At 32.2% G+C, this 23,758-nt stretch overlaps 1 protein-coding gene across 4 annotated transcripts in view; it reads left to right on the top strand.

Annotated features, from left to right (window-relative positions):
- Positions 1-281: 281 nt before the first annotated feature.
- The window catches only part of LOC145256511 (uncharacterized), a 137,878-nt gene continuing 114,401 nt past the window's right edge, over positions 282-23,758 (top strand). For 2 of the 4 annotated variants that reach the window (XM_080115489.1, XM_080115486.1), the window contains exon 1: positions 282-471. Coding sequence is in view for 1 of the 4 variants with exons in the window: in XM_080115487.1 (XP_079971613.1) it covers positions 726-728 (3 nt within the window). In the remaining 3 variants the exon portion in view is untranslated. Of the gene's footprint in view, positions 729-6,072; positions 6,131-23,758 lie in introns of those variants that run through there. The other 2 variants (XM_080115487.1, XM_080115488.1) reach the window with 2 other exon arrangements.

Here is a 23,758-nt window from a genome sequence, read left to right as displayed (position 1 = left end):
AATAATTTGTAAGTTTCTAAGACTGACGAGCTCAGTTATCAATCATGAAAGTAGAACTCTCCAGTGAAAAATGAAAAAGAAAAGTGTATATGTAAATATTATTAGTTTATGCATGAAAATTATTGAATTTCCATTTTAAAAAAAAAGTGAATAAATAAATAAATATTCTTATTTAGCTAAATTTATTTAAATGGGTGGGGAAGAAACAGAAAAAAAAACTATATTAAGAAAACTCTAGCGATAGGAAAGGATTTATTCCCCCTTGCCTCCCCCCCCTCCCTGAACTGCTGACGATTGTGGCACGTGCGGGCCTTCGTAGCTGAATCGTCTCGTCGTCAAAAAAAAAAAAAAAAAAGAAAAAAAGCTGTGTGCGCATCCCAGTTGCGCAGTGTCTGTGTGGCTGAGGCTTCAACAGTAAAAATAAGCTTTTTTTTCTTGAAACTTTTTGGGGCCAGGCCTTCGAAAAACTAGGTAAGGTTCACGTACTGTGTGTATACATATATCTATATGTCCACCCGGAGCTCTCTTCTTCCTTGGCGTGTCCATCTTTTCTGTGTACAATTTCTAAAAACCGTTTCTTTTTTGTTTTGTTTTGAGGGGCGCCCAAAACTGAAGGCGCGAGAGCGACTTGCTACTACCACCACCATTATAAGATTACATTACATTTTTGCAATCGGACCTCGTCTTCCTTCCTCTTCTATATTTAAAAAAGATAAGAAACATAAATGGTTTGTATGTCTATATTCTTTCCCTTGAAAGTATTAAAAACGTCCCTGTCTCGTTTCCGTTTAAAATCTCGTGTTAATATATCCAATTAAAAGCGTATCGACAAACAGTACAGAAATAAAAAAAAAAATGTGGCCATAATCAAACTTGAGATGAAATAGAAATTAAAAAAATAAAAATTTCGTTTTTATTTTTTTTAATGTATTTTTAACTTTTGTTTTAATATTTGTCATTTTATTTATTTTAGTTGATGTAAGCTTTAAAATGTCTTATTAGTCAAAAATAATGTAGATAAAAAAAAAACAAAAACCCTAATATTTTAATGACTCCTGACTCGAATGTTGTCATGACGGTAGAAAATACTTGAATCCGAAAAGCTATTAGAAAGAAAATGTCTTTCTTTTTTAATAATTTTATTGTCAAATAAAGTTTCATTTATTTATAAACCTTTTAACATTCCTTTTATAATAGCTAGTTAATTAATTTCGCATATCTTATTTTTATGTCTAGAATTGAAAAAGGTTAACCTTATTTCTGTATAGAATTGAATTCTTTAAATTTTATTTTAATGAACCTAACTTTTATATTTTATAAATAATCCTTGTTAATACAAATCAACTCATTTAATAAAACAAATGTTTGTATTTATATCCTGACTAATAAACTCCATATAATTTCTCCCTTGCCCCCCCCCATTTAAAAAAATTAATTTCATATCCTTAATATATATATATATATATATATATATATATATATATACAAAAAACCCAGTCCTTATTATTGTGATATTTATGCAGAATACAGACCTTTCTGAAATAACATTCAGAAATCCATTCTTAAAATGAGGGGAAGGTGTTAAAAATAAACAAAAAAAACACACTTCTGTACTTTCACCTAACACTTTAACAAACAAAAGATACCGTAAAAATTGAATTCAACTTGTAAATCCTATTCAATAAATAGCCCGCTTCCCATTCTGTTGTTTATTGGGGTTTGTATTACTGTACACATAGATTCGAAAAAGTTGTCAAAAAAAACAAATATATAACAAATAAATGTTATCAAAGGCAAGATAAGTTACTTTTCTACTAAACTGGATATATTTTTCGTGTTTTTATTCAATGTAACATGTTTATTCAGCTCGAAAACCATAGTGTTTACCGATGTATTGGAACATTCAAGATGGCGTCTTATTCTCTCTTTAACACGGTAAGTTTGGGAAAAGATGTTATAAATAAAAAACCGAATAAAATACTGTTAAAAACTCGCTGAATATATGTTACCGTGACATAGGTTGACATATATTCGGCGGGTTTTTAATAGTATTTTGTATAGTTTTTTTTATTTATAACACCTTTTTCCATACTTACGGTGTTAAAGAGGGTGTGAGACGCCATCTTGAATTTTAGAATACATACATCGGTAAACACTGTATGTTTTTCCAGCTGAATAAATATGTTACATTGAATAAAAACACAAAAAATATATCGAGTTTGGCAGAAAAGTAACTTATCTTGCCTTTGATAACATTTATTTGTTATATATTTGTTTTTTTGACAACTTTTTCGAATCTGTGTACAGTAATACAAACCCGTTTATTGTTTATAAACAAAGGTGCTTGTGCATTTTAATCTCCCAGAAAAACAAATAAAAATCTTGGGTTTGTATTACTGTACACAGTACACTACACATAGTTTCGAAAAAGTTGTCAAAAAACAAATATATAACAAATAAATGTTATCAAAGGCAAGATAAGTTACTTTTCTACCAAACTGAATATATTTTTTGTGTTTTTATTCAATGTAACGTTTTTATTCAGCTCGAAAACTATACAGTGTTTACCGATGTATTGGAAAATTCAAGATGGCATCTGATTCTCTCTTTAACACGGTAAGTTTGGGAAAAGGTGTTATAAATAAAAAACCGGATAAAATGCTGCTTAAAAACTCGCTCAATATATGTTACCGTGACATAGGTTGACATATATTCGGCGGGTTTTTAATAGTATTTTGTCTAGTTTTTTATTTATAACACCTTTTCCCAAACTTACCGTGTAAAAGAGAGAATCAGACGCCATCTTGAATTTTCCAATACATCGGTAAACACTGTATGTTTTTCCAGCTGAATAAACATGTTACATTGAATAAAAACAAAAATATCGAGTAGTTTGGCAGAAAAGTAACTTATCTTGCCTTTGATGACATTTATTTGTTACATATTTGTTTTTTGACAACTTTTTCGAATCTGTGTGTACAGTAATACAAACCCACAATCTGATTCAAACTGATTCTTATTTAGAATTCAACCGAAAAATAAAAATACAGAAAAGTCTTTGCTACCCAAAACGGAACGGAAATGTCATATTCCAAAACTCGTATCTTAATCAAGTAGTTTTATAAAGACAATTTCGTTGAGTCATTTTTTTGGTTAATGTGAGATCGATGTCATTACAAGACTGATCTCGCAAGTTTAAATTATTATGGACTTAACTGTCATTGTTTTAAAGATGGCGACGCGCGCGAGAGGGTCCCTCTTTGCGTACTCAAAATTTTATTTTTCTTAGTTAAAACTTGACCAATTTACGTAATTTTCGAGATATGACATCTCCGTTCCGTGACGGGTACGTACAATTTTTCTTAATTCTTAAAATTAAGTCTTATGTTAAACAAGAACCACTAAACCTTATAAACGAAATGAATTATTAAAAAAAATATATATTCATATATTTGTATTGTGTGTGTACCGACGTGTTGGATACGAATACACTTCTGACGATCGGATTTACCACGAACCTGCAGTAAAGTATTAAGATAAGCCCCTTTTTAATTATTTATTGTGATGAAAGCTCTGTCTGAAAGGATATTGAGTCCTTTGTGTGTGTGTGTGTGTGTGTGTGTGTGTGTGTGTGTAAGATTTGTCTCGAGTCGGATCTGTTTTGACTTCCAGAAGCTGACGTCTCGTGTTAATTGAACTTAAAGCAGCAACCAGTAGTTCCGGCAGCTGCGGCTGCTTTCAAACCATTTTGCATGTCGACAACCACCATTCATCCTTTATGAGGTCATCTATTTTTGTCTTAATAGCGTCAAGTCTGCACAAGTGGCAAGCAAGCAAACAGTTTTTTTTTTAATAGTGTTATGAAAAACGAAAATTATCTATCGACGTTTCACTTTTTATTTATTCTTTATTTCCAGACTCCAAATTATTGATTTGAAGAAATAGGTACAATATTTGAAAATATGTAGTGTACTAAATGGCATTTGTTTCAAACGGATAGGTGAGATAAAACTAATGGAGGGACATCCCAGCGTTTGGTGTATACCCCACCCCACCCCGCATTTATTGGGGGGGGGGGGGAGAAATACCCCCCCCCCCGGAGTTTAGAGAGAGGTTCTTTTTAAAAAATGTTTGGAATTTCTTGTAGATTAGCCCACCACCCCCTCCTATGGAAAAAATGCGAACTAGTTTTTAGAAGGGGGGGGGGATCAGTTTCGCATAGAATTTGTAAAATGAATCCCACATCCGGGCCATGCTGTCGTTTTAGTATATTTCTTTATTTAGGCGTGGTTTTACGGCCTTGCCATTCGGACTTTAGGTTAGTAGTAAAAAAAAAAAAAAAAAAATTCATTCAGATAATGAACACTCTTTTGCATCAAATGTCTATACGAAACTGATCTCCTGCTCTAAATTCTAAACTATTTTTGTTTTTCTTTTCCGTCAAGTTTTTCTGTGTTCACACGTAATCGGATGAATTTTTCTAGGGGGAGGGGTAGCTAAGGATGTTAATCTAAAAATGTATTTTATTTAATTTTTTCTTTTTTCTTTTTTAAACTGGAAAAAAGCTCCAACCCCTAGTCCAGGCTTAAATACGGGAGGGGGGGGGCTTCAATTGTAAATTTTACCTACCCCCTTATGCGGGGGAGGGAGTCTCCCCTCCATTTTTCATTACCAACTGCGGGGGTGTTCCCCCTTTTAATTATAGGATGTCTCTCTTCTCTACTCGCCTTCCCTTTCGCTACAAACTGTGGGGGTGTTACTGTTCCATCCCCCTCCCCATTTTTCTAGACTACCCCCCCCCCCCGATATGTCTCATTTGTATTTATATCTTATTGTCCGAAACAAATGTCATTCAGCAATTTTTCTATTTCTATATCGACATTTTACAGATTTTTTTTTTTTCAAACTCTATTTTAGATTAAACCCTGTTTTCGTATCAAATATTTTTCTGTTCACAACTAATAGAATTGACCCGTCGATTTTTATTTCCAATGCCAATAAAATGCGTTTTTATTTTAGTTTTACAAAATCTTCGATGTAGATTTCTATATCGAACCATCAAGAGTCGCGACCGATATTTTTTACGATTGGCGAATTGTGACTCATATTTCTGCGATCCACAGTTCCGTCTGACATTTCAGGATATCGTCTTATTCATCGCAAATATTTAGTGCTTCTGCAGAATTTGAACCGAATCAAACCGACTTTTGTCGAATTAAATCTAGAATTTAGGTTATGATTCTAAAATTAAACTGAATAAAAACAAGTTTAATTCCAATTCGGTAAACGTGTCTATTTATAATGTTTTTACAAAAGTCTAGATCACATCAAATTACACTTTTCTAGAATAATTGAGCACTTTACGTGATTTCTCACCCGTTCAACAGAACGAGCAACAAAAATATTCGTATTTTTATAAAAAGAGGATTTTGAGACTTTATTTTAGATTTTTAGTTTTTCAAACTAAATCGATCAAATTGTTATAAAACCAATATTTAATTCAGTCTATTTTACTTTTTTTTTTTTTTTTTTAATAGTTTTCCTGAACATTTAAGAATTTTAAGACCACTTTAAACGACTTCGACAGTTTAAAGGTTTTCAAATGTCGTAAAGTCACCAATGTAATTCATCTTTATTATTTACAACTGTTGTCAAAAAGATTAAAATGACAAACTTGTTTACGAAGCAACAGAAATGCATTCTGGTGAATTTAATTAAAGTTAACGCTTTTTTTCTTTTTTAATTTTATTTCATCCTATTTGCATAGGAGAAATATCTTTTCGATTTAATTTTTTAGTAATTCGGTGTGTAATTACCAAAGTCACGTAGTCACGAGAAAATACGCGAAGTAAGTGGATTATTATTAATATATTGTATGAAACTAGGTGACTTTCCTCTTACTAGTTGTCATATATATATATATATATATATATATATATTTCCTGCTAATTGTTAAAAGTACCAAGCAAAATACTTGACATTTTATTTGATGTTGTCTACGTTGCAAACGTGACGTAATCTTTCTTCTCTGTTGATTACTCTATCCTTTTTTTTTTTTTTTTTTACGCCAAGTCAAATAGTGTTGGTTGAACCCTGTTGCACGATTCTTACACATTGATTCTATGTTCTAGTAAGTAAATTACGTTTCGAATATGTTTTTTTTTTTTTTTTTTTTTTGCCCCTGTTTCTTTCACCCACCTCCTCTCATCGAATTCTTTTTCCCCTCTTCAATAAAACGTTTAGAAGATTTAAAAAAAAAAATGACAACTACTGCTGCCATATGATGATGATGATAATGGTATTATTAATACTTGATGATGATGATGATGGTAGGTTCTATGTGGCATTGTTGTTGTTAATACTTAACGTTTCGAGAGCCTTCTTCAAATCCCATCCTCTCTCTTCGATCTCTGACCCATTTCGAAAAAAAAAAAAAAAAAAAAAAGCAAAAACAAATGTCGATCTTGTCAAATGTTTAACCAATAGTGTGTGTGTATATATATATATATATATATATATATATATATATTATACGCAAACCAGATCGGAAATTTCGTACCCGATTCAACACCTAAATATTTAGGTTACATCTGTTATCATCCCTTTTCTCCCTTTATATTAAGGAATAATTTTAAATATTGCCCTTTTTTTCTCTTCGACCACCCCTGGGCTTTGATTGCACGACTAGTAATATATATATATATATATATATATATATATATATATATATATATATATATATATATATATATGCGTACTACGTTCTAAACGAATTCTCAGTTGTACATATTAATTAAAAATGGACGAATCTCATTTTGTCCATACCATTATTCTGTGTCCGTTGTTGGTTTAATATGTAAAAACTAATCTAAAATCGTATGATCACTTCTCGAATATTTTAAACTCGCATCTTCATGACTTATGCATTGGTTTTCTTTTTATTGAAATAAAAATAAGGCAATAGTAACGTAACGTACTAAAAATGATTTTGTGAAAATATTCGACTAAATATCTTCATTACGAAATTAAATCTACCAAAATGCATTTCGGTTTCTTAAGCCAATCGTTTTAATTCTGGTGCAAAAAAAAAAAAGAAATGGATTAGTTTGTAACTTATGCAGAATTACGTGATAATTTTTAGATAGGATTTTAAAACCCAATTTACTTTTTACTGTTGTCTTTTATTTATTGTTAGATGAAAGTACAAAATGGTTTAAAAAAGCATTTCCCTCCGCATGCTAAGAATGGACTTCTAAGTGTTATTTCAGCATGGTTCATATTCTGTATAAGTACCGATATTTAGCATGAATTTTGAAATATATTTAAATTCTAAAATTCTTAATTTTCAGAGAACTACTTTAAATCGTTATTTACATATCTATTTATATCTTTAACCCTTATCCTTGAGTGGCCTCTGGGCCTTGATAATGTGGTGATGCCTTTGTAAAAAAAAAAAAAAAAAACATCCAATAATTAGAAAGATCCAATCGTAGGCTTGACGATTGAATTAATAATCGGATGGTTAATACCATAATTTAATTGGACTTTCAAGATGCTATTTTAAAATATATATTTAAAAAAAGCGCAACCAAAATATAAGAACTCCCGGGCCGTCTGGCTAAGATCAAAGTGTACTATCTGTTCTGATACTACACTTGCTCTGTTCTGTCCTCCTATAAATGAAACGAACATCTTTATTTTTGTCTTAATCCGCTTTTGGGTCTTGTTATTTATTTTTTCACAATTAAAACTCTATTTTGTCTCTCTGCCCTCGTAGGGAGACAAATAAGGACCCCCTCCCCCGGGCAACACTTAGTAGTAGCAATAAACCAGTTTCACATATCTTGTTATATAAAATATTTTTTCATTTATTCTAAAACCAATTCCAATTGGGATGTTATATTTTTTTCTACGTACAAAACGAATTGTCAATTCTACACAATTAAAAATGAACGAATTTCGTTTTGTGTTCATATTAAATATCGCCGTTGTTGGTTGAATACGAAAACAACCAAGTTGAGATAATACGAATATAATTTCGTATGGAACGAAATATAATTAAGAATGGGAAAATCTTTTTTTGGTCCATTTTCAGCCATCATGTCATTATTTAGGGAAAGAAGAAAAAAAAAAAATTCTCTTCATAAAAAAGCTACGCCCATGTAATTTGAAAGAAAGAAAAAAAAAAACAGCTAATTTTTTTTTTTTTTTCTTTCAGAAAATCCTTCGTGTAAACAAGTCTTATTCTTCGTTTCTTTGTAGTATTTGCGATGTTGATCAGTGGTCTGGTCACCTGATTGACAATATCAACCAATCTATTATACATTATTTTGAAAAAAAAAAAGTGAATGTTTCGGAATTTATGAACAAAATGTAGGGTAATTTTATAGAATTATTTTATTCCCTCCCCCCTCCCGAGTACCATGCCTTTTCTTAACTCTATCAGTAACCCTATGCCTGCGACGATATATACTTTTATTTTTATCTCATTATCGGCCTTGTGTTTAGTTTGGAGACTGGAATGAGTCTATAAAAATACCACTTACATTATTCAAACTTCTTGATTGTTAGAATCATAACATTTTGACCAATGTAATCTTCAACCTTCTTCAGGACATCTTTTTTAATTTGCGACAATGATTTATAATAACTTGTTTTATCAATTCAGGCTGTCTTGAGATACTGGCTTCCTGACCTAAAATGCATCAAACATTGCTGTTATTGGTATTTATTTCCCTTTTCCGTTGCAAAACTCAATCATGTTCTGCAAAGCCAAAATTAGTTTTTTCTAAAACAAAACCTGCAAACCAAACATAATAAATAAATATTTGGAGATATAAAGAACATGAAGCACAAAAACCTTTGGTACTCATGCACTTATTGATCCATGCTGAAATAATATCATTTAAAAAGCCATTCTTAGCATATGGAGGGGGTGTGTTTTGTACCTATTCTGTACTTTAACCTTATAATTGAATAAAAAAAAAAAAAAAAAAGAAACATATCATAAAACTTGGAAATATGATTTAAAAAATAGCGCGGATCGCTCTCTGCATTAGCACCAAACCTTTTCTAAAATGACTAGATTCAGCATTAAAAATGACCCCAAAAAGGTTGATATGCCATAAAACAAAACGACCAACCCACAAGAATAACTTGTGAATATTTGTCAAACTCCAGAACTTGCATGGACACATAGCTTAATGATTAAAAGTGTTGGATACCATTTGGTTCCAAGTGATAGTCTTCTGGGGTTTGAAGGTTCAATCCTTACTACAGACTATAATAATTGAGAACAATGTATAAATGAACTCTTATCTCTATCAATGCATAAATCAAAATGCAGATTCCATGAACAAAACTTCTTTCCTGGGACTGTTCCACTGGCTTACTTTCCAGCTGACTACAATATGGTATCGGGGACAAGAGCAAAGTGTAGTATCTGTTCTTCAGATGCTGCACTTCAATTTCTTGTTCTGTCAGTGGAGGAGGAATCCTTCATGACTGAGACAATTTTTATTTTTGTTCCTTTTCTCCACCTTAAAAAACGACCCTGGTGTCTAACTCTGTCCCATTGGGAGGCATTATAAATAGGGACTACAATATGGTAGCTCTCAAGTCTAATGTGAACAACTTCTTGAACTGTCTCCTTACATAAGCAAATTATACAGAGCTCTACGGACAAACTTATCTCTAAGTTGACCTTTGACAACTAAATATTTTCGTTTACTAGCTAAACCCACATGATTTTTAGAATATGACATTTCGTTCTGTGACGAGTATGTACATTATAAAGATTTGTTTTTTAACAAGTGTAATTCTAAATATACGACAAATTTTTTGTTGATACTTGAAGGTATAAACATTCTAATTTCTTCAGGTGTTTTTTAAACAGCCTTCGTTAAAAAGAATATATTGTTCTATTAAACTATTGTTGTTTAAATTTGTTCGTTTTATATAAACAAAAGTTGAAAAGATTTTTTTCACTCCATAGTGAGCTTTGCAAGATTTTCAGTGACAGAAATACAATCGCCAAAAGATGAAAAATTTCATTCTTTCTCTTCGCCATTTTGAAAAAATCACTCGCAAGCGCGACTGTTTCACTCACAATGTAGAGCCCTGTTATATCAGATTTCCACCACAAATGACTATCGTATGCTGATGAACTCTTATCCTCGAGTGGCATTCAAGTCTTGATAAATGGTGTTTGTCCTAATCATCAAATGTAACCCGTGCATCTTTTGCAACTTGTGAATTATGTCGAACTTTGGAACCTGAATTCTTTATTTGATCTACTGGGGTAGGTTGCTCTTAAGAATGTTGAAGGTTACAACGTCAGATGAAATGTTGAACATAAAGTCAAGGTGAGCATATTACTCTGAATACAAATTACTTGAATAAATCCATTTCATCTTTTTGTATTTAATTTCCAAGATTGTAATGACATCAGTTCAGTTATGGATTGCTGTGCAAAATGGCTTGTTTCATTTAATCCTGTTAAAACTCGACCTACATCTTTCAGTCATAGGTGTAACCTTTTTCTTCCTGAGATTCTCATCAATGACTTCATTCAAGATGAGAAATTGACTCTGGAACTTCTTGATCCTCAAATCTTCCATGGTGTCCATACATTAAACCTATTGCTTTTTTTGCTTCTAAGATTGGTTCTCTCCATCACTCTAAACACTTTAGCTAACCTGAGACTATCCTCTTTCTGTACAAATCTACTATCAGACCATATATGGAGTACTGTCATATCAAGGCTTGTGATTTTTTTTTTTTTTTTTTTTTTTTTCCTATTTGAGAGGGTCTTTTGGTAAGGTGCATAAACTTCTGTCATTTGATTGACTTTACTCTTTCTTTTCTGCAACATCTCTAACGTTATGTTTCTAATCTGTCTTATAAATACTTTTGGCATGTGTTCAGAATTGTCTGATCTATTCCCTGCTTCTTTTGTTGTAGCTTGTTTAACTCCTTCGACTAATGTTTTTTTTAACTTGCTGTTTTAATACCTCATTGTAATACAACTCTATGAGGAAAACAGTCAGCAGGAAGAGAGTTCAAAAGCTTGCAGTTCTTTAAAAAACTACTGGAATAGGAAGTTGTATTACAATGAGGTATTAAAACAGCAAGTTAAAAAAAAACATTAGTCGAAGGAGTTAAACAAGCTACAACAAAAGAAGCAGGGAATAGATCAGACAATTCTGAACACATGCCAAAAGTATTTATAAGACAGATTAGAAACATAACGTTTGAGATGGTGCAGAAAAGAGTAAAGTCAATCAAATGATCGAGGATAAGGGTTAAAGAGTGTACAGTAGTCAATTGGACAATATAGTAATTGTCAGTAATGGAAATTCAGTAAATTTAACTTAAGGGGGAACGGCTTATCAAGAGCCTGTATACATTGGACTTATATTGTAGTCAACTGGAAAGCAGAAGAGTTCCACAGGCGTGCAGTTTTAAGAAAGAAGCTTTGTTCATGGAATTTACGTTTTAGGTTTAGGCACAGATAAAGAGTGGGGGAAATTATTGATAGTGATTTCAGTTAGACGAATGTTTCTTGTGAAAGTTTGGCGGCAGGGGGAACCATAGATTGAAGCTCAGTCGAGCACTTGGCATGAAAATAACGATAAAGCAAAGACAAACAAACATCTCTTTTGTGAGAAAGAGGTTGCAGGGAAGAAAAAAGGACATCTCCTATGAGGCTATGAAGTCTATTTTGAATATCAAGCTGGTTTGATTTATTTGTTCAGTGATCTCCATTAATTTGCTGTTTTGATACCTCATTGTAATACAGCTTCCTATTCCAGTAGCTTCTTTCCAAGCATTGCAAAGTTGTGGAACTCTCTTCCTGCTCACTGTTTTCTTTCTACCTACAGGCTTGATCTTTTCAAGACTAAGGTCAATAGGCATCTCCTGTCTTTGCAATAATCAGCTTTCATTCTCGTTATCTCTTTACATCAAGTGGCTTCATGCCTTGTCTCTAGCAATTTCCATTAAAAAAAAACCCCAAAAAAAACCCTCTAAAATTGTACTTAATGCAAGTATACTAATTATGTATTCGCATATTAACCAAAGCGATATTCGTATATTAACCAAAGCGATATTCGTATATTAACCAAAGCGATATTCGTATATTAACCAAAGCGATATTCGTATATTAACCAAAGCGATATTCGTATATTAACCAAAGCGATATTCGTATATTAACCAAAGCGATATTCGTATATTAACCAAAGCGATATTCGTATATTAACCAAAGCGATATTCGTATATTAACCAAAGCGATATTCGTATATTAACCAAAGCGATATTCGTATATTCCTATCCCAACAGAAATTGGACTCTGTGATTGCACAGAACCATAATTCTACCTTTTTTAAATTTTGGGAGTCCTCACTTATCAAGGCCCAGAGGCCACTCTAGGATAAGGGTTAAATGTTAGGTAGATGGTTAGACCTGATCACTCATGGTGGAACTAGAGTAGATAGATTATCTAAATAAATAACTGGACAGGAATTTATTCACATTAGACTAATTACCATGTTATAGTCAGCTGGGGAGCAAATCCAGTGTTGCGGTTCACTTCTGGACAGTTCCAGGAAGGAAACTCTGCTCATGGAATTTTCGTTTAGTTTTAGGCACAGATAAAAAGTAAGGGAAGTTGTAGCTAGATAAGTATTTGTTGTGAACGTTTTACAGGAGGGAGGGGGGCTAGATAGGTGCTCGAATGAACGCCAATCATAAAAGTATCGATAAAGCAGACTTGCAAGGTTTCTTTTGTGAGGAAGTAGGGAGGCGAAAAGGTCATTGCCTACTAAATTTCAAAAACTGCTTTGTACTCTGTCAAAGCAGAAAGGGTACTCTCAGAAGCTCCACCTAAGATGTGACAATTGGGATGTATTTGACTCTTGTACAGGTAGAGGATTGCGTCGAGGGGGAGGTACTTTCTGGAGCAGTAGAATGATCCAACCGTTTTTCCAGTGATATTTTTTTTATTTAATTTTTTTAACTAGGTCTTCTATTTCGGGTCCGAGGTAAAGGTCTGTCTCGGAAGTTTGTCGAAGCAGGGTGCTTCAAGATGAGCTATTCATTTCAGTTAGGGCAAGATAGGATATGAGCATTGATGGTGAAAAGATAGTTTGGTTTTGGATGCATTAAAGGTAACTAGTCTTTTTTTTTTTTTTTTACCCTATTGTACCAGATGCTCCAGGTCAGAGGAAGGAGAATCGGAAAGATCCTGATTTTTGAAGTGTTGCCATAGATGGTATTATCACCTGCATATATGTCAATGAATCAACAAAGAATTTGATTTGGGAAGTTATTGATAAAGATCAGGAAGTGAATTGAACCCAGGATTTTTACTGGAAAAACTAATTAAAAAAGAGAAAAAAGAAAAAGAGGGATGGGTTGAAGCTTTAGTCTTCATCAGCAGTCATCTGAAGGTGAAAAAAAAAAAAAACTGTTCATCTGTCGGACTGACAAAGACTGTTTATCGTAAAGATGACGGATGACTTGCATTGGGAGTTTGCTTTAAGTGAAGCTGGTTTGCACGGTGATTCGGTGGCCGGATGAGGCCAAAACAGCTGGAGGTCAGGTGGAATCTAGAAACCAATGGAAGTGTTGATGTCCTCCATCATACAGCGCCTGGTATCCTCAAATGATCACTCATTTGGTACTAGTCAGACTCAACAATGCTTAACTTTGATCTAACGAGAACTGTTGTTGACATGATTATGCCATAGAGATGGTGCCTCAATAAAACCCGACTGGTCTTCATTACCTCGTTCGATTGGCATCAGGAAGGGTGTTAGATTTGTAAAAAAAAATCTCGCTTCAAAATAAGGTAATGATTCCCAAAGAAAATCTACATTTTATCAAATGTTATTTTTCTCTAAAAATGAAAACCAGACTCTAAAATCAGCCGATGAACTTGAAACTCTTTCATAAAAATCTTGAAGAGGAACTATTTAGAATAAGCAATTCTTTATAGTATTAAAATGGGTTTAATGTTTCAATCTAAATCCTAGTCCATGAATAAGGCAAGAGAAATTCTTTCCAAACAATAGAATTCATTGTTACTTTTTTTTTTTTTTTTTTTTTTTTTTTACACACAAATCTTGTTTAAAACTGGGTCGAATCTATCTTTTCTGAGAAAACCTTTGTGCTATGATCAACCTGTAGTATGTTGTGTTGGAGATCCTTTTTGATTGGGGCAATTTTTATTTTCTTCTAATTTGACAACTATTTGAGTATTCATCTTTTTTACCCCAAACAAGGCATATTACCATTTGAGGCTAGTTTGTGCTCATGTCGAATAGTGAATTGTGGGGAGTTGAGCAACGAGGTGTCTGTTCCCATTACATTTAAATTTCTGCAGGTTAGTACAGTCAGGAATTGGAGAGAGAATTCTAAAGTCTATGCAATTTGAAGGGATGAAACTTTGCTGCTTGTTGGGTTAGTCAGAAGTATTTGTCGAAGGGCCGCAAGTGCTATGAGATTGTTAGAGCACATTTCATTAAAGTGGCTATAAAACGGGAACAGGGATGCAACACGGACAGAGGTTGGAGCTTACACCCGATAGTGGAAAAGAAGGGGGGGCTAACTTGCTTTTATAGCCTTCGGTAACTGTTATTTGTGAACTATTCATTTGTTTTTTCAATTTGATAAACTTACAGGTTAAATTTTCTACTTTTCTCATTTTGCTTCTCCATTTTTCGGTTGGAAAAGGCCAACAGAAAGTTGTTTTTTTTTTTTCTGGTTCAAAAGTTGTACCGGTGCAGAGCTTTACGTTGTGAGTGAAGTGGTTGCATTTGTGAGGCTATTAAAAAAAAACATCTGAAGAAATTCGAATGTTTATATCTTCAAGTCTCTGAATAAAATTCAGTACATATTTAGAATTACCTATTTAAAAAATACAGAAAAATCTTTGTACATATTCGTCATAGAACGAAGATGTCATATTCCAAAAATCATACGGATTTGGCTAGTAGCTTTTCTATTTGGCTACTAAACAAAAATATTTAGTTGTCAAAGGTCAACTAAAGATAAATTTGTCTGTAAAGCCCTGCAGTACCAAAACATTTTCTTGACTGCATTTTTTTTCTTATTTCTTATTGATGTGTTTTTGCTTTTTAACTTTTTGATTGAATATTAATGAAATTGTGTGACATCTTGTTTCTTTCTCATCTCTAAATAACTGTTACATTTTTTTTTTATTTACCATTTAATTAATTTATTAAAATAAAGCAATACTTTAAATTGAACCTTGTTTTTTTTTTTAAATCATCTTTTTTAAAGGAATAATTACAAAATTAAATCTACCAGTACGCATTTTTTTTTTTTTTTTTTTTTTTTTTTTTTTTTTACAAATCTATTTGAATCCTTTGTTTACAGTTGAAAAAAAAACTGAATAAATAAAAACTTTACTGTTTGAAATTTGAAAGAAATTCGAAAGCGTTTAAACTGGCTTTAAAATTTGTAATGAGGAAACCACCCTTAACCCCTAGGTTAAACCTAGCACTGACGCACACTACCTTTACAGCGTATTAGATTCCTGGACACCAGTTTGATCCTGGCAATCTTTGTGTTGCAAACAGTTATGGTTAGTATTTTTCTAAACTGCTCCTTATACATAATAATTCGTGTTTGAGGAAGGGCCAAATATTGGGACTGGTGAAGTCATGAAAATTTTCTACTAGTCACTTCTAGGTTTTCCTAAATGTGATGTGCAGTCGAGACAACTGGCTGCTCAACTCTGCACTTCACATTAGTAGACGACCACTGAATGTAGCTGAGTTGAGTCCATCCCTTTCTATAGATGTGTGGTTGCATGGCATGACCTTTGAAAACCTGCCCCAAAAAACCCAGTTCAATGGAATTTGGTCTTTGACACATGCAAGCCACCTGTTATTCTGCGTTTTGTGTTCCTCTTCCTAATAGGAATCTCTTTAGTAGTGTTCTGATGATTAATCGAAAAAAATCGATATTTTGGAATTTGTATGGATTTTAAATTCATCCTGTTATTTTCCCTTTCCATTGTCTAGCCATTACACATATGTGCATACAAAATTGAAGAAAATTTTTTTTCCTTTTAAGTTATGCTCATAAAAGCGTTAGCAATAGACAGGTTACTAAGCTAATTAGGGAATTCATAAAACTTAGGAATATCACGATAGTTAGCGAATGCAGAACTCCAAAAATGTGAGTGATACCTGTTTATTCACGCAATTCTGGAGCGACACGTTCATAACTGCAGAACAAAGGAGATCGTTGATACATCTCTGAACAAACACTGATTATGCAGAAGGTCTAATGTGAATGTATATCATTGTAGTTTTAGTCTGTTTAGCCACAGCACAGGGCAGTATTAAAGTACTGTGGTAGTGACAAGAACCATGAAATAATCTGTAGGCAACAGGAGCAACTGTTACATTCCAGCAAGTAGACAGGCGATCTAATCCAACCAGATCATATACTCCAGAGGGAACAGGGTCTATTTCTAATTATGTCAAAAACTATTTCATTTGGATCTATTACAGTATTAGTTCTGTATTTGAAAATTTTACTTTTAAATGAAATCATTTACATTTGTTAAACTTTTTTCTTTTTTTTTTTTTTCTTTTTTTTTTTGTGTATCTGTTTCAATTTAGAATTTGGAACATAATAGAGAAATGAAATTTTTTATATATTTTGAAAATAACTTAAAGTCCACATTTACTTAGACTTGTATTTAGAAATAAACAAAAATTGTAATTTTTTTTTTTTTTTTTTTAATCCTTTTAGAGGATGCTTTATAATTTGTAGGTTTTTTTTTCTTTGTTGACTGTTATCCTCATCCTAATAGTTATTTCACCACGTTTCTCCCAACTTATCCTCTGGCCTTCAAGTGGTTAACCGTGATGGGATAGGAATGCTGAGTCTTGAGAAACTGTACCCACACTAATTAGTGCCTTCCACAAAATGTGAAACAACTATAAAGATGAGGATAAGTCTACAAAAAATGCTTACACAAAATTGTATTTATTTGCATTTAGAAATAAACGTTAAAACAATATTTGACACTATTCAAAGAATTTTCAGTTCGTTGAGGCTTATAGAAAATTGGTGAGCAAAGCGTCATATAGCATAATCAAGAAACACGTTAATGAGGCAGAAATAGGGTGTATTCATGTGATCTAAAAAAATCTCTTGATAAGATTAAAAAATATTTGATTGTCACCACTCTTTCTTCATTGCAACCTCTCAGACGTGATGTTGCTAGTTTTTTTTTTGTTTTGTTTTGTTTTTGTTTTTTTAAATACTATTGTAGGATGTGTTGTTTGGAATAGTCTGATCTAATCTGTTTTTGTTTCAGCTCGTTAGTCTAGTGGTCTTCATCAATTCGCTGTTTTAATACCTCGGTGTAATACAGCTTATCATTCCAGTAGTTATTTTTCTACAAACTGCAAGGTTGTGGAACTCTCTTCCTGCTCACTGTTTTCCTCCTAACTACAGACTTGGTGTTTTCAATATTACGGTCAATAGGCATCTGTCTTTGTGATAATCCTCTTTTGTTATTGTTACCTCCTTACATCAAGTGGTTTCATGCCTTGTCTCAACCGATTTCCATAAAAAACTTAATCTTGTCAAACTGGAATGTGCACAGAATTTTGAACAGAACTATTTAATTCAGACGTGGCTTGCTTTCATTTTGTTAGCTATGATTGGGTAACAATTTTAAGTAATTCTTGCTTGTATCCTTAGTGTTGTCTGTGCCTTTAACTTCCAGAAGACTTATTTAGAACTGATTATAATTTAGCATTTTTTATCCATTGTGCTACAGGTTATTAACTGATTATTTTTTAGATGTGTAGTTTTGTTGCTTATATAAAAATCAAAGATGGCATAGGTATCATAAAACACAATTGATTTATGTAGTCATGCCCAAACTTTTAATGAGTTTTTATTCTTGTGATGAATCTGCGCAGAAAATATTTAAAAATTGACAATCATTGTTTCTGTGCTATGAAACAAGTGCTGTCAAGAATTGAACATGTTAACATGCTGAAATAAATAAATCTTAAGATGAACATCGTGGAATTTGGAATATAGACTTTGTCACATAATTAAAAACAAATTTTAATGGTGTTTTTAGTCTATTTATAATTCTTCCCATTGTGTAAAATTCTATAATACTACTTATGAAGCCATTATCACTCAACATAGTTGCTGTTTTGAGTTGTCTTGTGCCAATATTATTCTGTCTATAATATGTCCCATCCTTGTTTTAAAAATCAGTGGTCCTCAACTGAAGGGGTGGGGTCTAACTTTTTGAGATCCGCAGCTCTCATTTTACAGCCGTAGAGAAAGATCATTTGAACAAATGCTTGAAAGATTTGGACTTTCATGTTGTGATCTTTGATCAAGACCGCATCAAGACCGCATACAGGATTGTAGGCACCTGAAAGTATGCCGGTATGAAAAATGTTTAACAAATGTAAATGATTTCATTTAAAAGTAAAATTTTCAAATACAAAAACTAATACTGTAATAGATCTAAATGAAATAGTTTTTGACATAATTAGAAATAGACCCTGTTCCCTCTGGAGTATATGATCTGGTTGGATTAGATTGGCTGTCTACTTTCAGGTGCCAACAATTCTGTATGCGGTCTTGTACATTGTACTCCTGATCTGTGGTAACAAACATTGAGTTCAAGTACTTGGTGATCAATCTTTTCTAGGGTTTCCTCAAGAAGAATCATGCTTTTCTTGGGGCGGGGGTAGGAATCCTGTAATTATCTAATAAAAGATAATGGCAAAGATGGGAGATACCTATTGTCCTTCTTTGACAAGACCAAAGCTATAGGTAGGAGGAAAACAGTTAGCAGGAAAAGTTGCACAAGCCTGCAGGTTTTGTAAACAAACTACTGGAATAGGAAGTTGGATTACAATGTGGTATCAAATGGCGAATTTATGGCAACCACTAGACCAATGCTTGGAAAAAAAAAAGTAGGAAAGAGATCGGTCAATTCTGAACATGTGTCATATTTAAAAAGACTGAGATTAGCAACATCACGTCAGAGAGAGGGTGCATGACTTGTTTTTACGTTTATATTCTCTTTAGCTTTTCCCTGCCAATTGATACTGTTACCTCAACTGTTCTACATCCACTAACCCAAGAACTTACATCTCTTATTTCAATGTGACCAAACTAAATAGGTATCCTGTTCTGCACATCTCTCCCTATACTTAAATTTTTCTCTGGGATCATCAGGTCTAAGCTTATCTTTAAAACTTTCATTGCACATTCATATCATTTTTATATAATTTCTCTCCATGCAACACATATCCTCAACCCTCACTGTCTGTTTTACTTCCATACATCATCACATTGCATACATATGCTTGTTAGACTCTTTTCTTGGTTGACAGTGGTATGCTCTGCTGGTTAGGAATTGATTTCCAAACTAATTTCTGACCAGGTCTTTATTTATCCATCTTTCTCAAGTCGTTTCCTCCCATGTTTTCCTTGGCATTACCATGTAAACTAATCTGTTGCCAAAACTTTTTCTAAATTTACTCATCAACATGTGTTCTACACGTCTTCACCAGATTTAGTCTTTGAAGTCCTGTCATTACAGTAGCAATACACATGGACTGATAAAACGCTTTGGATAATCAGATTTCAAGGGGGTTCTGCTTAAATAGTTACATTTTAAAAAAACAAAACCCTTCAAGTTCTCAAAATATCACCATTTTATTCAGAAATGAATATACTTTTAAACGAATTTATAAATAACACATATTTTAAGAGTTTTAGGAAAATGAAGTGTTAAAAATGTGAACATCATAAAACAGCATTTTCTGTAAGGTTTTGTAAAGACCCCCACCCCCGATTTGTAAATGCTCGTACCGCGTTTGTATTAAGAATTTTGTCATGAAATTTGGAAACTGACCAGAAGAGACCTCACTTTTAATAGTTCGGGGTGTCCGAAATACTTTTGACCACTCATCTTGAAGTGTTAAAAAATGACTTCAACATGACAAGTATTGAAAATTTTGAGAGCACTCCCTAGTAAATAAAATCTTACTATTTTTATCCATTAGAAGTATAATTGTAGGTTTTTTGTTTTTTTTTCTTGTGATAGTTAGCAGTTTCAAATCACGACACCTGGAAAAAAGAATTGTTTCTATTGACTTTCGATGCAAAACTGTTTTGTAGCAGCAGCAATAGCATGGCCATAAACAACAGATGGGATTTTTTTTGTTCCAGAGTAATTTTTTTTTTATTTTTTTTTTTTTATTAAATAATTGAAAATATGAATATAAAAAAAATGTTCTTATAATTTTAGTTTAATTAGAGCTATTCAGTTATCAAAATATATAATTATTAAAGCAATCCAAACCAGTCCGGTATAATGAACTTTGTCCCACTTGCAATTTCTTGCATATTTCTAGTTAAATTTGTAAAAATATTTAGATGATTGAAAAGACATGTTTTCTAAATGTTATAACTTGCATGCATTTTTACCTGTTGCTTTAGTTTTTTAACTGAATTAAAGTGTTTTACTTTGAACAACTGAAAATGTGAAATGATTTTTTTTGTTGTTCATGTGTACGAGTGGTAACCCCTCCCCCATATTGTTCATTTTTCTCATTTTTACAATTTTTTTTCAGTGGATTATCGAACGGACACCAATTTACCAGTTTATTAAAAAAATACAAAAAAACAATCAATATTTGTAGGGCTGCTCAGTTTCTAATGATTTTAAATAAAAAAAAAAAACATCTTAAACTGGAAAGTTTAAAAACGAAATGTATCACTCGGCAGAAAAAAATGAAATGTAATTTGAAAATAAGTCAAATTCATTCAAAATTTGTGACTGATTTTTTAGTAGCAATATCAGACACCATAACGCTCAGTGCTGGACAAAAGGCACACTGCTATTTAATTCGACACTCAGTCTTTAAATCAGTAATAAGTACATTTCTCTCATCTCCATCAAAATAAAACTTACGTTATGGATTTATTCCTAGTCTAGGGGTATTGGAACGCCGCAAACAAAGAGTAAAAAAAATTGAAAAGAAAAACAAATTTTTATTAACAAAGAAAAAAAGAACAAAATCAAAAAATAAAGAAAAACAAATGTCTAATAAGCTGTTTATAATCGATAGTGTAAGGGAGATAACTCTGTTTTCTAGTTATTTTCCTTTTAATAGAAGTAAATGTTTTTATAGTAATGTTTGTTTTTATCTTTTAGATATAAATGCTTTTTGGTTAAATATAATTCAGAAACATCTATATTTACCAGTTTTTGATGAAAAAGATTTTTCTCTGCATCTTGTTTGGTTCATCTGTTATTCTAACAACTAGTTTTGTTTTCCTTCGGTCGGAGTTTTATAATAGGTGGTCGCCTCTCATTGTGTCATAACTGAGTTATAAATAACACTCGTTCGCTATTTATAGTGATCGCTAGAGAAGGTTCGGGAACAAACAGTTTAGAATGTTTTTTGTTCCATATTTTGAAAATCTCCAGAGACGCTAATTATTTTATATTATATATTAAGTATTTTGTTATAATTATTAATTATATTAATAATTATTTTCATTATATTTTATTTTTATTATGTTATTATTTGGATAGTTAATATTATCTTTTGTGTAATAAATCATAATTTTTTCATATTGAAAGAGGAAAATATATCATCCCATAGAACTTATATAACTGAATTCACAAAATTTACTTTAAAGTGGTATTTTAATATTTTTCTTAGGATTTGTATACCCAAAGAAATTGCTATTTAAATCTGACTATTAAAGATGAAACCTGTCAGTGTAGCATGCTTGTTGGCAGTAGATCACATTTTGCAAATAAGCAGTCGGGTGTGTTCACATAAATACTCAAAGCAGAAGTTGTACCCGTTGACGTTTCTAGTTGTTTTAACTATTGTGCCCCCACGACGTGAACACCCTCGACAGACCCGACAAGCTGCAAAATCCCACCCCCACACTGTAGAGATCCCTAGATGTAAAAGATCTTTCTACTCCAGTAGTTTCTTCCCCAGAACTGCTAGACTTTGGAATTCCATTCCAGGTCACTGCTTCCCCAACTGTACTGACATGCATAAGTTCAAGTGCAACGTGAACCAACATCTTGCTGCCCAAATCCCTACATAGTACCCCAGTAGATGTTTCCCCTGATAGTAGCCCCCTACACCAAAGTGGCAATGTGCCTTGTTTGGGGTGAAAATGTAATTAAAAAAAAAAAAGAATTATCTTGGCTACCGAATTTGAACACAGTACGTATGTCTTTCTAGTCAAAAGTTAGAATATCTCAAAGTTGACGCTTTGTAGTACAAAGATAAGTAAAGATAGAAACTGTTCAAACGCTATTTAATAACAAATTAGTTTCTTTTGTCCTAAAATTTGAAAAGAATTGGATAAGAACTTTTTATGTACGAGTCGATAGAAGTCGTGACAATCTCATATAAACATGAGACTTTTTGTGCGTCACGGCACACACAAACAAATCTAAACAAGTGTTCGTCAGCTAACTTACGAACATAAAGTATTTATATAATTTTTATTTAGAAAACAAGTTTTTAATTATGGATGGGAAAATGTTTTTTAAAAAATAAATTCTTTTAAAAAGAATAACCGACAATGAACATTTAAAAAAAATTTTTTTATTGTTGTTCTTGGTTTTCGAGTTGCAAATAAAACATCTCAAAGTTAACACTTTGTAGTACAAAGATAAATATAGAAACCGTTCAAACACTATTTAATAGTGAATATATTAATTTTTGTCCTAAAATTTGAAAAGAATTGGGTAAAAACTTTTGATGCACGAGTCGATAGAAGTCGTGGCAAACACATATAAACATGAGAATTTTCGTGCCGAGACGCACACAAAAATCTATAAACAAAACGTTCATCAACTTACGAACATAAAGTATTTTATTTTTATTTAGAAAACACAAGTTTTTAATTATGGAAAGGAAAAGAATTTTTTAAAAATAAATTCTTTGAAAAAGAATGACTGATTTTCGTTTTGGCCACTTTTTAATACGTCTGTGGATTGTAAAACAAACCCAATAAAAGTTAGTCTTTTACTTAACCGGATAAGTGGGTTGTGTTTCAACCCACTTATCCGGTTAAGTAAAAGACTAACTTTTATTGGGTTTGTTTTACAATCCACAGACGTATTAAAAAGTGGCCAAAACGCAAATATATAACAAAAGGCAAGTTACTTTTCTACCTACCTCAATAAACTTTTAATGTTGTAAATGTTTCTGTTCAAAAAAAAAAGTAGTGTCGAGCATTACATGAGAACAAGAAAAAATGGCCGCGATATCTTTGTCTCAACAATGACATAAAATAAAAAAAATTATACAAAATAGTGGTAGAAACTCTCCCGATAATTGTCACGGTAATTTGAAACCGTTAAAAATGAAATTTAATTATCCGAATTAGTTTAATGAACTTGAAAACATAATTGTAATCTTCTATTTGATATGCTAAAAGCCATATTTTGTTAATTTCTTTGAATCGTGTCATCGTGACCATCTTGGATTTTCTGGTTGCCATCTTGGATTTTTCACGGTGTGATGACAAATGATAAAGTCCATCAGAATAACATTTCGTATGATAGTCTTACCTCCTATTTTTTAACTTTATGATGCTTCTTACTTGAAGCCGATAAAATGAAACTTAATTTTGCTAATTAGTTTAATGTACTTGAAAATATAATTCTGATCTGTACAAAATTTCT

The sequence above is a fragment of the Euprymna scolopes genome, chromosome 32, assembly GCF_053919585.1.
Source record: "Euprymna scolopes isolate OS-2025 chromosome 32, ASM5391958v1, whole genome shotgun sequence".
Lineage (NCBI taxonomy): Eukaryota > Metazoa > Mollusca > Cephalopoda > Sepiida > Sepiolidae > Euprymna > Euprymna scolopes.
The sequence above is the reverse complement of the archived record's forward strand: the minus strand, read 5'-3'. Positions and strand labels throughout refer to the sequence as shown.